At 44.8% G+C, this 16,944-nt stretch overlaps 1 protein-coding gene across 4 annotated transcripts in view; it reads left to right on the top strand.

Annotated features, from left to right (window-relative positions):
- The window catches only part of CUL2 (cullin 2), an 80,830-nt gene extending 74,913 nt beyond the window's left edge, over positions 1-5,917 (top strand). For 3 of the 4 annotated variants that reach the window (XM_082620056.1, XM_082620055.1, XM_082620054.1), the window contains exons 19-21: positions 2,095-2,196; positions 4,462-4,578; positions 5,324-5,915. In XM_082620056.1, coding sequence (XP_082476182.1) covers positions 2,095-2,196; positions 4,462-4,578; positions 5,324-5,455 — 351 coding nt within the window. In that variant the 3' untranslated portion in view covers positions 5,456-5,915. Of the gene's footprint in view, positions 1-2,094; positions 2,197-4,461; positions 4,579-5,323 lie in introns of all 4 variants that reach the window. The other variant, XM_082620057.1, reaches the window with a different exon arrangement.
- Positions 5,918-16,944: the final 11,027 nt, after the last annotated feature.

Genomic DNA, 16,944 nt, shown 5'->3' with positions numbered 1-16,944 from the left:
ACAGTTTACTGAAAAATTATTGAAGAGTTGACAGCAGAAGGATTCTGGTTAATTGAGGTTTTAAAACTGTCGTCTGTCCTAAGTCTTGCTGGGGTTTTTTCCCCCATATGTTTAGTTAATATTTAATTACATGGTTCTGTGATAGGAAATGACAGCCTGTTGATATCTATTTATACACATATTTAATATGTGTAACTCCATCTCAGGTGCCGTCACTCTCATGTCCCTGAATTTCAGGACTCAACTAACCCCTATATATATATATATATATATTTTTTTTTTTAATTAATTTGTTTATTTTTGGCTGCATTGGGTCTTCATTGCTGTGTGTGGGCTTTCTCTAGTTGTGGTGAGCAGGGGCTACTCTTCGTTGAGGTGCGGGGGCTTCTCATTGCGGTGGCTTCTCTTGTTGCGGGGCACGGGCTCTAGGTGCACGGGCTTCAATAGTGCTTAGTTGCTCCGCGGCATGTGGGATCCTCCCGGACCGGGGCACGAACCCGTGTCCCCTGCATCAGCAGGCGGACTCTCAACCACTATGCCACCAGGGAAGCCCCATATGTTTTTAATATCTGTCCTGAGAATTAGCAAGCTGATAGTATATTCCTTTTTTTATTTATAACTTTTTTTTTCTAGTAACATGTTTTTGTTTTTAAAGTGCGTCTTGGATATTTAAATGGTTAAAAAAGCAACAGATATGGGTTAAATCTCCTGCTTCAGATTATTGTGCCCATAAGAAAAAAGTCTTGTAAATGTTGCTTTGTTTTAATTTTGGTTCATGGCCTACGACTTCTCTCATGAGTTCATTTTGCTAATAATGACTTTTGTAGCCTATAATTGAACAGCTCTAAATGGCATATATGCTGAAATTCAAATCAAGCTTTTCTTAATTTTGAGAAACGATTAATTTTTCTGACTTCAGAAACTTAACAGAATATTAAGTTCTTAATATTAAGGTTTTAATTAAGGCAATTAATTATAAGTAAAAGTTTTTAAGTTTAAAATGTTAAGTTTAAATTTTTAAGCTTAAGTGCCTAAAAAGTTAAGTATTTTTCTAAAGCATGTTATTTTTACTGCTCAGAAATGTACAAAATAAATATTGATAGGTTGTTTGCACATTAAATTTTAATTATGAAGCTGGCATTCTTTTTTTTTTTTTTTTTTTTTTTTTTTGCTGTACGCGGGCCTCTCACTGCTGTGGCCTCTCCCGTTGCGGAGCACAGGCTCCGGACACACAGGCTCCGCGGCCATGGCTCGCGGGCCCAGCCGCTCCGCGGCATGTGGGATCCTCCGGGATCGGGGCACGAACCCGTGTCCCCTGCATCGGCAGGCGGACTCTCAACCACTGCGCCACCAGGGAAGCCCTGGCATTCTTTAATAGAGTTTCTTTGGTTATTATTGAGAAAGTGCCATCTGCCAAGTGCTTCATGGTCCTGCTGGCGGACAGTTTCCACCGTATGACATGCGTGGCTTTCTTAAGCCCAATAGAGCTTAAGAGCCAAAAATTGGCTTAACAACTTCCACTCGAGAAAAGTCCACTCGCTTCTGGCAGAGTGAATAAAACGGGCGTTGAGGGGTGATGTCAGAATCACACTGGGGTGGTGAGGAAGTGATGCTTGTGTGCCATTGGAACCAGCTGGCTTCTCTAGTCAGGTTATTTTAATGGTATTTTGTTACTGCAGCATTCAAAAAAAATTTTTTTTGGTTGTTTGGTTTTTCAAAATGTGATGGAAAAATTATGAGCCTCGCTATTTCATAAAAATTAAAATGTTAAATTCTGTTTAAGCCAATGAGCTTGACTCTCGCCAGATTTATCTGGTGGTAATGTATTAAACAGTTGGGCCAGAAAATAGCTTTATTCTAAATCTAAGCTGATTAAAATTCTATCAAGCATAAATTAGGAAAGAATTGTTTTTTCCTTCATTGTTTGACAGAAGACAATTATTTTTCTCTTAAATAATATTTATAATGGAAAAGATTACAAGAGTTGAGTCTTTTTTCCTTGGTCATTATTTAATTTCGTGGCATATTATTTGTAGCAATTGTTATTTAGTGATTTTATTTTTATAAATGTAAATGAATTATTTTTAATTGTAGGAAGACATTGATGCAGAATCTTCATTTTCATTAAATATGAACTTTAGCAGTAAAAGAACAAAATTTAAAATTACTACATCAATGCAGAAAGACACACCACAGGTAAGTGCTTTCTAACGTCATTTCTTTTGGAAATATTTAAGCATTGGACTTTACAAGTGGTAACATTGAGACCAATGCAGAACTTTTCATATCAAAATTATGATACATCTTCTCTGGTTTATTTTTTGCATCGACTAACCTTATAAACAGTATTTTAGATTTTAAAAACAGTAGTATAATGAGTATCTTAGGAAAAAGCTGTCGTAGTTTAGTCATATTTGCTCTTTTGTTTTCGTTTTTTTCTCCCAGTTTTAATAATTGTCACACAGCACAGTATAAGTTTAAGCAGTACAGCATAATGATTTGACTTACCTACATCATGAAATGATTATCACAGTAAGTTTAGTGAACATCCATCATCTCATATAGATACAAAATTAAATAAATAGGAAAAAAACTTTTCCTTGTGATGAGAACTTGTAGGATTTCCTCTCAACAGCGTTCACAGATAACACAGAGCAGCATTAATTGTATTTATCATGTTTACATTCTATCTCTAATCATCATTTATCTTATAATTGAGAGTTTGTACCTTCTGACCCCCTTCATCCAATTTCCCCTCTCCCCACCCCCACCCCCTGCCTCTGGTAACCACAAATCTGATCTCTTTTTCTGTGAGTTTGTTTGTTTTTGAAGTATAATTGACACTGTGTTAGTTCCTGTTACACAACATAGTGATTCAATATTTCTGTACATTTCAAAATGATCACCATGACCAGTCTAGTTACAATGTGTCACCATACAAAGATATTACATAAATTACCCCACACTGTACATTCCATACCCATGACTCATTTATTTTGCCACTGGAAGTTTATACCTCTTAATCTCCCTCACCTATTTTTCTCTTCCCCTCATCTCCCTTCCTTCTGGCAACCACCTGTTTATTCTCTGTATCTGTAATTCTGTTTCTGTTTTGCTGTGTTCATTCATTTGTTTTGTTTTTTAGATTTCACATATATGTGAAATCATACAGTATATGTCTTTGTGTGACTTATTTCACTCGGCATAATACCCTCTAGGCCCATCTATGTTGTCACAAATGGCAAGATTTCATTCTTTTTTTATGGCTGAGTAATATACCATTGTGTATATATATCACATCTTCTTTATCCATTCATCTATTGATGGGCCTTAGGTTGCTTCCATATCTTTGCTATTGTAAATAATGCCACAATGAACATAGTCATATTTGCTCTTAAACTGTATTAAAATGTATGGATTTGTTTTGTATTTCCAAAAATTTCTACCTTGAATAGTAATATAATCTCATATTTTTCATTTGTAAAACAAGGGAAGGTTTTACAACACATTTTTCAAAGAAAAGTTGTAGAAAATGCTTCTCAAACTTTCCTGTGCAAAGGAACCACCTGGGGATGGTGTTAAAATTCAAATTGTGAGCTTGTTAGTCTGGAGTGGGGTCCAACCCCGGGTGAGCCAGTTTGCACAGTGAACATCTGCTGTTGCTTGTTTTACCTCAGCAGCAGTTGTTCTGGGGCAGCCTATTCATATCACTGAAGTTTCCTGATTGCCTCCTATGCGCCACCCTGACCTTGGGCCTGGGGCAGGATGTGAAGGTATCAGAGATGCCAGGCCAGGGACTTACTCCCCCATGGGAGACAAATATTAATCAATTGCTGTTAAATTTGAACGCTAAAATGTTCAAGATCTCATTTTCCTGTAGGCTAATGATAATAATTTGTAATATGGATTGTATTTTCTCTTTTAAAAGCTGTTATGAGATCCCTACTGATGTGGCATTGCCTGCTTGTGCCTCTCCTGCACTGTCTTTCCTTGAGCTCCATGCAGAGAGGCCCTTCTGGCCCATCCTTGCTGGCTTCTCTGCTAGAGTCAAATGGAGCCCTTCACAGCTCTTGCCCTTGAAGCCTGCTCCAGTGTGCACTTGGAGCCAGTTACTAAAGTCTACAAGCTTTGTCGTATAAGTTTTTACTCATTGATAGGACAGCGGTCTTGAAAACTATTACTCTGTGTCACTTAAGTTCTCCTTTATTGACTACTTACACTGAGTACAATTTACAATAGTGTTCATTTAAAAAAAAAAAACCTTCCAACGTTAAGTTAAGAAATTATACATAACTCACTGTAAATATTCTTTTGGTAATGGTTATGTTATATTGGGCACATAATCATATAATTTGATTCTCTGTATTGATTGGAGATTTATTTAAACTCACAAACAAAATGAGTTAAAAACAAGTGCAGTGACTTAATGTCTCATTGGCTTTTTTTGTCCTTGTAAAATAGGAAATGGAGCAGACAAGAAGTGCTGTAGATGAAGATCGGAAAATGTACCTCCAAGCTGCTATAGTTCGAATCATGAAAGCACGAAAAGTACTTCGGCATAATGCCCTTATTCAGGAGGTAAAAGGGGGAAAAGTCCTCAAGACTTCTTGGGGCAGAGGGTATTAGGATTAGGAATGTTTCTTTGTGAAGATGTTACAGAAATAATACAACTCCCAAATAACACGAAGAAATGCTTCATTACTTAATGAGAACAGTACTCACTTAAAATTTCAGTATTAAATTCATGTTTGAATTTAGAGGTCTAAGCCTCACCGATTCAGTCTTGTGTCCAGTTATTGAAGGACGTGGACCACATCACACACTCACTCGTTCCATGAATACACGAGCATCTACCATGTGTGGAGCACTGAGCAGCTCAGGATGTGGCTCCTGCTGTTTTGGAGTTCAGTCTAGTAGGGAAGAAACGCGTTATTGAAATAATATAGGAGTAAATATAAAATTACACTCACATGCAACAAAGAAAAGGTATACAGTAGCATGAGAATTTGTATAAAGGTCTTGACTTGGGGGTGTGGCGGAAAGCTTTCCTGAGCAGGTGTTACTTCAACTAAGAGCTGAAAGTTGAGTAGGGGTTAAGTGGAAGCTTGAGGGGTGTATATGAGTAGTTAGATAGATGAATTAGTTTATGGTTTAATTTAGTTATATATGACTATTATTAGATTTTGCTGTATCCGTGTTCTTCACAGTTTTTATCCCTTCACAACATAAAGGTTGGGCTTTTTCCTTAGTTTGCATAAAAAGTTATTTGCTCCAGTGCCCTCCTGGTGAGAAGAACACTTAAACATCCATGTCTCTCCCACAGGTGATTAGCCAGTCAAGAGCTCGGTTTAACCCTAGTATCAGCATGATTAAGAAGTGTATTGAAGTTCTGATAGACAAACAGTACATCGAACGCAGCCAGGCGTCAGCAGATGAGTACAGCTACGTAGCGTGACGCGCGCTCCCCCAGTGTGGATGTGAGAAGGTCATTGCCATCGCCATCCGGTGTGTCCTGTGGGAGAAAGCAGGCCTGTGCCTCCATAATTTGGCCATTTGGCAGCCCCTGTTTCTCTGCTGTTTACAACATCACCAGTGCCACGTCATGAGCGTCAGAGAAAATGCCTAGAGATATTTCAAGCTCATGTCATTATGACATTTCTTAAAACTTTATTAAAAAAGAACGAATGAAGTATTGCTGAAATGTGGGAATTTGGCTGGGTACCATGCTTTTTCTCCCCTTCACGTTTGCAGTTGATGTTTTTTTTTTTAATGTATCTTAAAGGACATAAGATAAAAAACTTAAATATTGTAATATGACAGATAACCTAATAATTGTATCTACATTAAAATGACAGACATGATATTGCTGCTTGTCAAATAAAAAAATAAAGAAATAGAATGCCTTTTTTATGTGGATGGAATATCACAAAATAATACATATAAATGTCCGTGAGTTTTCAAAGCAGCTCATGCAGCTTTAGTTGCATTTGTATCTGAACAGTGTAATTCACTTATACTCCTATTTAAATCCTACATGAAAAACGTCTAGATTGTTATTTTTGAATGCATAAAGATGCATTCAGCATAAAGAATGTTTTATTTTTATGGATTAGAACTACATTGGATTTGAGCGTTTTGAATAGTGAGGATTTAATTCCATCAAGAGTTTCTGGTGGTGTCCTGCTGCAGCTCAGAACCAAAAGTGAGGGGAATGTGTGTGACCTCACATCTGGCTCAGAAAGAGCTGTCATTCAAAGGCTGTCTTACTTCTGTTTCCACAGTATGTCAGTTCTAATGTAGACTGATGCCCCGCCTCTGCTGCTTCCCCTTATTCCTTCCTGTGGGTTGTAGGTGATCTTGTGTTCCTGGTGTATTCCTCCCATACTCCTGCCTGCCTGTTACCCTTCCACCCCCTACCACGTTCACACTAGAGTCACTCTCCGACGTCACAGGTGTTCTTCGCAGTGCATAACCTAAATACCTTTCTTTTTTTTGGTTTTTTAATCTGTGTGATGCGTTACACCAGCTGCCACTTGCATAGACATGAAAGTCCATTATTTTATTATATATATATCAACAGCACCATTAGAATGCTCTGGTCTATTTTCATATTTATTATCTATCTACCCTTCCCCCACCACAACACACACAGACAATTTTTTTTAAGCTGAGATACTTTAAAGTATATCCTACATGAATCATTTCACTTACAATACTTCAGTTTATGTCTCTAACAGAAAAGGCCTTTAAAAAAAAAACACAACCACAGTTACTTTATTACACTTAACAAATAAACAATAACTTCATATCATTTAATATAGGGTCCATATACAAATTTCTCTTATTGCTGCAAAAATGGCGTTTTCAGTTGGTTTGTTTGATTGCACTTTTTCTAACTCATGTTTCTTAAGTGTTTAAAAAATCTACTGAGCTTTTAATGACTTCTATACTGTATTTCTCATTTTCCCTTTTTTCCCCCAGAGAGAAAATAATGGCAAACCGTATAATATTGTACGTCCACTGTCAAAAAAACAAACCTTTGTTTTGATAACTTGTCGATAAAGTTTTCCAAATTGATTCCTTTTTTTCTTAAATATTTATAAATGTTAAATTAAGTCTTATCCTGATATCTAATTGCCAAGAAAATATATTGAAAAATGGACAAAATACTTGTGCCGAGGTCGACGGAAATGACTGACAGGAGTTGTTGTCCCACCCTTTTCCCCATTGCACCTGAAAGGAGACATGTTGGAGGCACGCTTGTCATGCGCTTCCCCGAGCCCCCTCCCGAGAGGGGGCGGTGAGTAGGATGGGTGTAGCGCATTTTCTGCGGGGGAGCAGGAGGTTGGGAAGAGCTGAGGCTGTCTGGTGGGGTCAGGCAGTGGACGTCACGGCGCCAAACCTTGGCACACAGCTCTGTGCGTGGAGCGCGGTGCTGTGGGCAGGAGGGGTCGGAGCGACAGAAGGGCACGGCGAGGGAGGAGAGGAATGGCTCTCGACGCTGTAGCTTAGAAAACGAAAGGAATGTGACCAAAACTTTCAGAAGCTAAAAGAGAAATCCTGAAGACTGAGGTGGTTAACATGTGAGCCAGGGATGTATTTTACAGCCAAACAATGTGCAGCTCTTGTCAACACTTTGCTCTTTCCCTTCGAAACCAGATACTTTCATTGCTCCTGGAGGTGCAGGTTTATTCTAGGGTTTGCTCCAATACTTTACGACAATTGCCTTAATATAAACAAAAGGATAGACACTCTGGGGTTTGTGTTTTACTTTATAACTTAGATCTTGATAGGATTTTATAACCTGTGTATGCTATAATGCTATAACATTCCTGTTAATTGTTTTTAAACCCTTATTGAAGGCAGACTGTGGCTGGTGCTTCCACATCTTGTTTGATCTTCAGACAATCCTGTTAAATAGGCAGCGTTCCTCTCTTTTCACAGGTGAGGAAACTAAATGTAGAGTGTTTTCCAGGAGTCATTGCCAGAAACTGCAGAACCTGAATTTAAAACCCAGGCAGGGGCTTCCCTGGTGGCGCAGTGGTTGAGAGTCCGCCTGCCGATGCAGGGGACGTGGGTTCGTGCCCCGGTCCAGGAAGATCCCACATGCCACGGAGCGGCTGGGCCCGTGAGCCATGGCCGCTGAGCCTGCGCGTCCGGAGGCTGTGCTCCGCAACCGGAGAGGCCACAGCAGGGAGAGGCCCGCGTACCACAAAAAAACAAAACCCAGGCAGGACTGTGGACCTAATAAATACAGTCTATTTATATAGAGTAGCCTGTGAATTAGATAGAAATAACTTCATGTTTTACATGAAGAATAGTTTTTCCTGACTTTTCAGAATAAAAGTTTGTGTCTAGTTAATTTGCGATATAATAAACACTTTCTATTTTAGTTTCTTAAAGTACTTATTTAAGCTGTAAATATACATGGTTAAGTGACTTGGCTCAAAACTGATTCATGGCAGAGAGTACTTGTGAATTTAATATTTTACATTCACATGCACAAGTATAGAACATTTATTTCAAGTGCATATGTTAAATGCAAGCCTGTTTTCAATCAGAAGTTTTTGAGCTCTATGGCAGCAGTGGGTAATTTATTGAGCTCTTAATTTTTGGTCCCTAGGACAGATTCTTGGTTGAGCAAGGTCAGAGTAAAGATGTGAGCTTTTAAAATACTACTCCTGAAGGCAGTTGTAAATGCGCCGTAGCTAAGTGAGTGGAAATTAATACAGAAAGGCTCACTGGTTGAGGATTGGTATGTTCATGGAGCATGCCTTAGGCTGAAGCAATTAAATCAGGCAATCCTAGGTGAGACATAAGCCCCATTGGTTGGAGTTCGTCAAAGGTGGGCTTCACTGATGGGCAGGAATGATTTTGACTTGCTGTGACTGTGCCCCCTGGGAAATAAAAGGTTTTCCTCCCCAGCCTTCATCCAGTGTTCAGGCAGTACCCCTTCCTTTGTCACCTAACAGCCATGCCCTGGGGCCAGGTCTTGTGTGGGTACCATTGCTGCAACCATCAGCAGCCAAGATACGGTCTGTGCCCACGTGGAGCGTTTAGACTTGTGACAGTCGGACGTGAACATGCCATTCCAAGTGTAAGTGCTCGCGAAGGGAACTCCTGGCTCTCGGAGGAGGTCTTGTAAGAGAAGTTGAAAGACAGAAAAAGGCAGGAGAGTGCAGGGGCAACATCATGGATCCCGAGCGGATCCAGAATACCTGTGTGCCTGAGCGGCTGGTGTTTACGTGGGTGAACTCCATTCGCGTGAAAAGAAAAAAGATGATGGTCATGTTTTCTTAGGTGGTGGGTGCATGAATATTCCTTTAATTATGGTGTGTAGTGTGTATATTTCTATTTTTGGTGTTCGTGAACTGTTTCAGAGTATTTGCAAAGTTCAGTGGGAAATGGCTACGCTGCTTTCGTGTGCAGAATGGACTCTGGAGGGAGGGCGGAAGTCAGTCGTGTGAACGCAGGAGGCCTGGGCAGGAGCGGCAGTTAGGAGAGGAGCAGTGGCGCCCTCTAGAGGGGGCAGTGGGTAGAGCTGACCCCACTTCCCAGTGAGTTGGGTGAGCGAGAAGGGTGAGTGAGATGACCCCAGACTCTTTCTTGGCTGTCACAGTGATGCCATCTAGTGAGATGGGGGACCTGGACGGGGCCAGGGTGGAGAAGGAGCGGGTGAGCTCGGTTCCAGGCACCTCGCACGCGACGTGCCTGTCGTGCCTGTGAGATAACCCAGTGGAGCTGGCGGTTGTTGAACGGGCCTGGTGCTCCGCCTTGTAGATGCTCTGAACCTGAACCTCAGAATCCAATCCTGGAGGCTGCTTAATCCATTCTCACTCCCCTGACTCTTTAGCCCTTGAATTAATGTCCAGGATAAATGCAACTAGAGAGTAACAGACCTATACTACCACACGAATACAGTACATACGTCTTAAATCATGAAAACAAGAATGAACAGGGATGAGAATATCTAGTTGTTTATACACGTTCTAGGGTTTGTCTTCCTAGAACTTCCGACGGTGGTCTTTGTCATCCTACTTGGAGGCGAGGACACGTTTGTAGAAGTAGCAACATTGAGCCATAAGTCAAAGTGCCATATGATTATTTCTTCTGTTCACAATCTTTGTTAGTGTTAGGCAGTTACCTAGAAGGAGGAATATCCCCGGGTTTTGCATTCTCCCGGCAACTTGAACGGTACTGTTTTTCAGCAAAAGGAAGAAACCTTTGAGAACCAACTTGTGGAAAAGAACTTGAATAAGAAAGGCAGGGTTTTTTCAGTTTTCGTTTATTGTTTTCTTTTTTCTCCATTGTTTACTATTTCTAGTTACAGTAATTGAAGCATTGCAGCCTGTGTTGAGGTTCCCAGCCCTGGGGAGAGGGGTAAAGCGAGTGGGTTGCTAATTTTATCCTCTGTGGCCAGATCAGTATTTTCCTTGGAAGAACTTTGGTGTTGCAGGAAAACGATGGAAATGTTCTGTGACTTTTATAACCGCCCTGTTTAGGTATCATTACAGGGCAGTACTGCCCCAGCACAGCACTTGATCCTATGCTGAGAACCTGACCTTCTCAGTGTGGGTGGGTTTCATTAGTTTGTCTTCTGGGGTAGAAAGGATAGACACAGAGAAGCAAAGATCTACTTTTAGCAGAAATAAGCTGGTTTAACATAAACTGTACCTAACGTGTGGCTCAAGGAGGTCGCTGATGCAACGGAAGTACTCTGACAAAGGAAAAGCTGAATGCTGAATAGAAAAAAAAAAAAAAAAGCCGTTTTAGCATTTTAGTCATATACTGCTGAGGTGACTAAATTCAAATCAATGCCGTGCATGGAGGAAATTTCTGAGACGCCTTGTTCAGACAGTACGTTTAAAAATAACCATCTCTCGATGGTGGCAGCCAAGGAAGATGTGGCTCTCCAGCCACCTGTAGAAATGGTAAACTGGAAATGCATGGTGTAGGAAGGGACGGGGAAGGGGGGCGGGAAAGGAGGGGGATGCCGTCACTGCTTGTACACCACCTGCTCCACCTGGGTTGGGGTCACCCCGGGCACTGCTCCACAAAGCAGGGCCAGAGGCACTCAGGCGGAGGAAGAGGTGTCCACAGCCTGACCCCGCCTTCTCTGCCCTCTTCCACACTGGCATCGGCCCGTGTCCAAACAGAGAGAGCCGGTTTGCATTCCTTCACGAGGCCAGCCTTGATCTGGAAAAGTCAATCAGGCTCACTGCTGACCCAGTCATTTATTTTTATTTATTTATTTATTTGTTTATTTATTTATTTTAAACATTGAAGGTTTTGTTTTTGTTTTTATTTTTGGCTGTGTTGGATCTTCGTTTCTCTGCGAGGGCTTTCTCCAGTTGTGGCGAGCAGGGGCCACTCTTCATCGTGGTGCGCGGGCCTCTCACTGTCGCGGCCTCTCTTGTTGCGGAGCACAGGCTCCAGACGCGCAGGCCCAGTCGTTGTGGCTCACGGGCCTAGTTGCTCCGCGGCATGTGGGATCTTCCCAGACCAGGGCTCGAACCCGTGTCCCCTGCATTGGCAGGCAGATTCTCAACCACTGCGCCACCAGGGAAGCCCCTGACCCAGTCATTTAAATCCCAGCTGACTCGATCCCAAAGCTCTGGCACCAGTTGGAGTTCCCAAAAGTGACCAATCTGGGATTCTCCGGGAAGCCGAGCTAAAGGACCAGGCAGCTGGCTAATGCATCTTTGCCTCTGCCAGACCATCAGTCCCCCCAGGGGTGACTCATAAAGGGGCAAGGATGGGGCCAACTCAGGGAGCTCAGGGGGCTCAGTGGAGCACTGTGCTGCGGTTTCTGAAAAAACACTTGAGAGATGCGAGGTGTGATGTGAACTCACAGGATTAGGGTCAGTCCTCTTCTGCCTGAAGGGCTTACTTTGTTAACTGTTTTGCAGTGGGTGTGTATGTTCATTTTAATGAGACTCGTCTAATACCCTGTATTTAGTTACATATTGATTGTCGTTTGCTCTCAATTACTGCCCCAGGTTGGATAGTGTTCCCCCAAAACTGCATGTCCACCCAGAACCTGTGAATGTGACCTTATTTGGAAATAGGGTCTTTGCAGTTGTAATAAGGTGAGGTCACACTGGGTTGGTGTGGGCCCTGGTACAGTGATGGGGTCCTTATAAGAAAAGGGAGATTTGGGCACAGACACACAGGAGAGACAGCCACGTGACGATAGAGGCAGAGATTGGAGTGATGTAGCCACAAGCATCAGAAATAACCAGTAGAGACCAGGAAGAGGCAAGGAAGGGTCCTCTGGAGCCTTCAGAGAGAGGCCAACTCTGCCGACACCTTGGGTTTGGGCTATTAGCCTCCAGAACTGTGAGAGAATAAATTTCGCTATTTTAAGCCACCAGGTTTATGGTACTTTGTTATGGCAGTCCTAGAAAACGTATACAGTTCCCTTTATATGCTTTTAAAATGGGTGTGCTTAAATTTTTGTGGGTTTTTATATTTTAAGTATTTTATACTTTAATTAGGAGATTACACTTCGGTATAAAAATCAACTAAATACAGATTTTTCTGATTTTTCCTTAAAAAGACATGGAGAAATAGCTCCCAAAGAATCACCGTTTACCAGATGAAGAATATATAGACTAACAAGTCAAATGCCCACCTTGCATGTACGATTGGTCAGCGTATTTGGAGAGAGAAGCTTGTCCTTAAATCTTATTCAGTCCACCAGAGACTGCTCTGCCCCCTGGACAGAGCTTTTGCTTCTATTTCTGCTGTATCTTCCTGCAAGTGCTCACCACCAACCCCACACGGACCAGGAGAACATGGGGAAGGCTCGGGGCAACCCAAGTCTGCGGTCAGAACTATTCAAGAAGACCTGTGCTAATGGTGAGTATGTAGCATCTTGTCTGCATGTAAAGTATGAAACGCATGATAAGGACACTCACAAAGAAGAAACGCTCTGGTCAGATCCCAGCATCTGGATCAGCAGATTACTAGTTATCTGCTGAAAAAAGCAAGCAGTTTTCCAGTAAGCAGTCTTCTTGCTGGTTCTTCCTCTTCTCCCCAGTCTCTTAATGTACAAGTGTCTCAGACTTTCTTTTCTCCATCAACTCTGGTGATCTCACCCAGTGCAATGGCTTAAATGCCAACAGCATCCAAAATCATAACATCGAGTCCAGGCCTCTCTCCCACACTCCAATGGCCAACTCAGTCTCCATACCTGGATGGCCAGTGGGCGTCTCTGACTGAGCACATCCACAGCTGAATTCCCAGGCCTCCTCCAGCTGCCCCGCATGTGTGCTACTTACAACCCTGCCTGGCTTAGTTGATGGCAACTCCTTCCTTCCAGTTTCTCAGGCCAAAACCTTGGAGGTTTCTTTACTCACCTCTTCTTTCACAGCCCACATGTTGGCTCTGCTTTCAGAACCTATTCAGAGTCTGGCAGGCGGGTTGCCTGAGACAAGGACGGGATGCAGCAGAGACGCAGCAGGCAGTAGCTGCAGTCTGCACCCCGAGATGGCTGCAGGCTGAGGATGAGCGAACGCTGCCATCAGGAAAGGCGTCGGCGGACATCAGGGCCCGGCCACCGAGCCTGGACCTTGCAAGCTGAGGACAGGGTTTCCATAACAGGGATCGGAGCACGGGGCAGGCGGAGAACCCATGTCCACCCCCTGCCGAGAGGTAATTCTTTACAACTTCCTTCCTTAACCCAAGAGGAGCCTGAGAGTCTCAGAAACGGGAACACGTTCCCGCAGCAGACGTGGACACCAGACAGGCCCGAGCCAGCAGTGTGGACCAGATCCCTCTTCTACTACCACAGGGACTGCTCTGGAGGCTGGAATAAGGCTGCGCCTGCAAAGGAGGTCAAGAGGCCCCGGTTTGGAGAGACTTTGAGAGAGCGGGTGGAGGAAGAGGTTGCCATGGGGGCCCGTTTCTGAAACATTCGATTCCAGCAAGGAGGCCAGACAGTGTGCATGGTGAGGGCCAGGGACAGCAGCTTCCAGGCCTTGTGTCTCAGGGGCCTCAGTAGGATCCACGGTTGGAGCTGGATCAGGCCCTAAGGGCCAAGTGGGTAAACTTCTCACCCTGTAAGCGTGTAGGGCATCACCATGTCCTCAGGTGGCCTCTCCCATCAGCCCCTGCTTTCCTGGCTCCCGGCTTCCCAAGTCTCCCCACCTGCGCACACTGCACCCCATCCCCAGGCCGCACGCGCTCTGCCGGACCCTCCCGGGGCCAGCTGGCCACGGGCCCTGCGAAGCAGCCTCAGGCCACGGCTCCTTTTGCTTCTCCTTTCTACCCTCGCATCTCATTCCACTGGCCAAGGCCTTCGGGCCGGGCTTTAACCAAGGGTGGGTCTGCTCCCTTCCCCCGAGCTGCTCCCAAGACTGGGCCTTGTCCAGAACCTGGGTGGTGATGTGGCCCTGCTGAGCCCCACTCCCACCCCCGGAGCTGTTACGGTCCTTGGAGGAAGGACCTTCGAGATGCTGTCTTGCACCCCCGGCTGTGGGGCCTCTCCCGCCCAGGAACGCCTGGTCCTGGGACTGCCCGGAGGGTGCTGAGTCCCCTGCGTTCTCTCACCCTGGGCTTGGGGTGCCTGGAAGCCGTTGCCATGTCGGTTTTCTGTCCCCTGGCACCACTCTCCACAGGCTTCTCCCCTATCGAGCTTGCTTCTTTGTGCCTCATGCCCAAGCCCCTCTCTTGGTTCCAGCTTGGTTCTCTGGAGCAGCAGAGGACACAAGTAATCCCCTGCTGTGCGGGAACTCTTCACAACTTCCGTGCTGCAAGCTAAGCACCCTCACTTATGCTGGTCTCCATACCGAGCTCCATGATGGCGTGCACTTTGCTGGGAGGCACCACCCGCGGGGACCAGACTAAGTGTTCAAGTGCTCAGAGCTGAGGAGGCTCACCACCTGCCTCTGAGGACTTGGGGCGAAGCAGGAGTCTACGTAAGACAAAGGTTTGCTTTTGAGTCCAGGCCCTAGTTACGTTTTTGGTGTAAATGCAATTCCTTTACGCTCACCAGCAACACCCAGGGAGGCCCCTCGATTCTCAGCTCAAGTCCATGTTCTCGGTGCTCCCATAGACCAAGTGAGGGGATCCCCCAGGCTCTCTGGAGGGACAAGAAAGGCTACCTGCTCTTTTTCTGGAGGGAAGAGTACTGAGGGCATCTTCCCTGACCCTGGGCTGCAATTGCTGGGGCAACAAGAAAGTGGTCTGCGGAGGCAAGCTGCCTACAGGCCGCTGTGCTGCTGTGCGCTGAGGGGTCTGCGAACGTCTCAGGCCAAACCTCCTTCCAAACATGACCCTGACCTCAGTGGCTAAAATTCCTCTATTTGGGGCTCCTTTGGGTTTGGTTGTGCAAACTGGTGTTCTGGGTGGGCTCCCAGGTTTCGAACGCCTCTGCTTTTCCACCAGACAAACCAGCAAGAGGCCTTTCTCTCTGTGCAAAGGGGTTGGGTCACAGGTCTGGAGCTCTGGTTGGAAGGAGACAGTCGGAAGGGCCCTGGAAGTGGGAGGGTCAGCCCAGGAGACTGGGAAAGGCAGGGCCATGGGGAGGAAGTGGGATTTGGAAGACAAATGTTTCCCACTGTGCCCTCCTGGAGATCTCTCTCCGCCTCTGGTGGTGTGAGTTCTGGCAGATAGAGGGTTTCCTAGGAAGTAACATGGATGGCAGCACTTTGTCATGTTGTGACAACTGGTGTGTGTGTGTGTCCGTGTGTGCACGTGTGTGCATGTGTATGTGTATGTACGTGTGTATGAGTGCATACACACGTATAGATGCATGTCTGCATGTGTACACGCATGTGTTCTGTACACGTGTGTACATGTGTGTATGTGTATTGTGCGTGGGTGTTGTGCATGTGTATGTGTGCGCATGTGTGTGTGTGTGCATGCCTGCACGTGCACTGCAGGCTGCAGAAGCTGAAGCTCTGGGCCCTCACCTGTCAGGAGGCTGAACTGCAGACATCTAAAAAAATAATAATTTTGCTAGCTGCCTGAAATGACCCCGACCAGGTTACGTAGTACCTCTTGCTGAAAAATAACTGGAGCATTGTTGTGAGGATGAAATGAGACAGCTTCTCTGAGTGCCATTCACTGGGCCTGACATGTTAATTTAAGTGTTTGATAAATACTATGTGCCTGCCACCAGCACCAATAAGAACCAGTACTCTAAATGTTTCTCTCTTCTCTCTGCAGCCGAAGAATAAGTCCTTTCATGGGCGTCGTCATGGCTGCTTGCCCCTGGATGACAACAGCAAGCTCATGGCAGGCTTTCTTTCCTAACCCCTTTCAGCCACCAACTCCCTTTCAGATGCAGCAGAAGCTGAGGCCGCCAGCAGGCGGGTGAAGCTGGCAGGCCTCCTGCTTTGCCCCCAGCTTCCTTTCCTGGGCAGAAGGTGAGTGGGACCAGCAGAAGGGAGCCCTTGGCCATGACCAGAGCTCTGCATCTGGAGAGAGAGAGGAGCTGGGGAAGACCCGTGTGCTTAACCCGTCTCCCAGGCAGCGGTCCCCCAGCCCTGAGTCTGCGGAGGGTTCATTCTGCAGCGGGGGAGCCCAGACAGCAGAGCTGCCCTGTTCCCTGTCAGCCTGCGGCTGCCATAGCACCTGACACAGGGCAGCCAACAGTGGACCTTTCACTACTCTTGGGATTGCAAAAGTGTCCCCTGAGTGGGTCTGGACCCCAAGAGTATATAGAGCCATGAGTGAGCAAAGGAAAGGAACAGCCCGCCAGAAGGGATCTGGCCTGTGGAAAAGTAAGAATCAGCAGAGACATTCAACCACTTGAAACAAAAGTAATAAAAAGTAAAATTGAAGAGAATTACGGCATAAAAATACTTTGTGGAAACAAGAAACATGACTCTTGCATTTAAAATTTCAATTGATGAATCGAAGTAGAGGACGGTTGAGACCTGAATTAGTGGCCCAGAAGATTCAGTGAAAAAAAAAGTCTCAAAATGTAGAACAGGG

Source organism: Mesoplodon mirus (assembly GCF_964341445.2).
Source record: "Mesoplodon mirus genome assembly, chromosome: 4".
NCBI lineage: Eukaryota > Metazoa > Chordata > Mammalia > Artiodactyla > Ziphiidae > Mesoplodon > Mesoplodon mirus.
The sequence above is the reverse complement of the archived record's forward strand: the minus strand, read 5'-3'. Positions and strand labels throughout refer to the sequence as shown.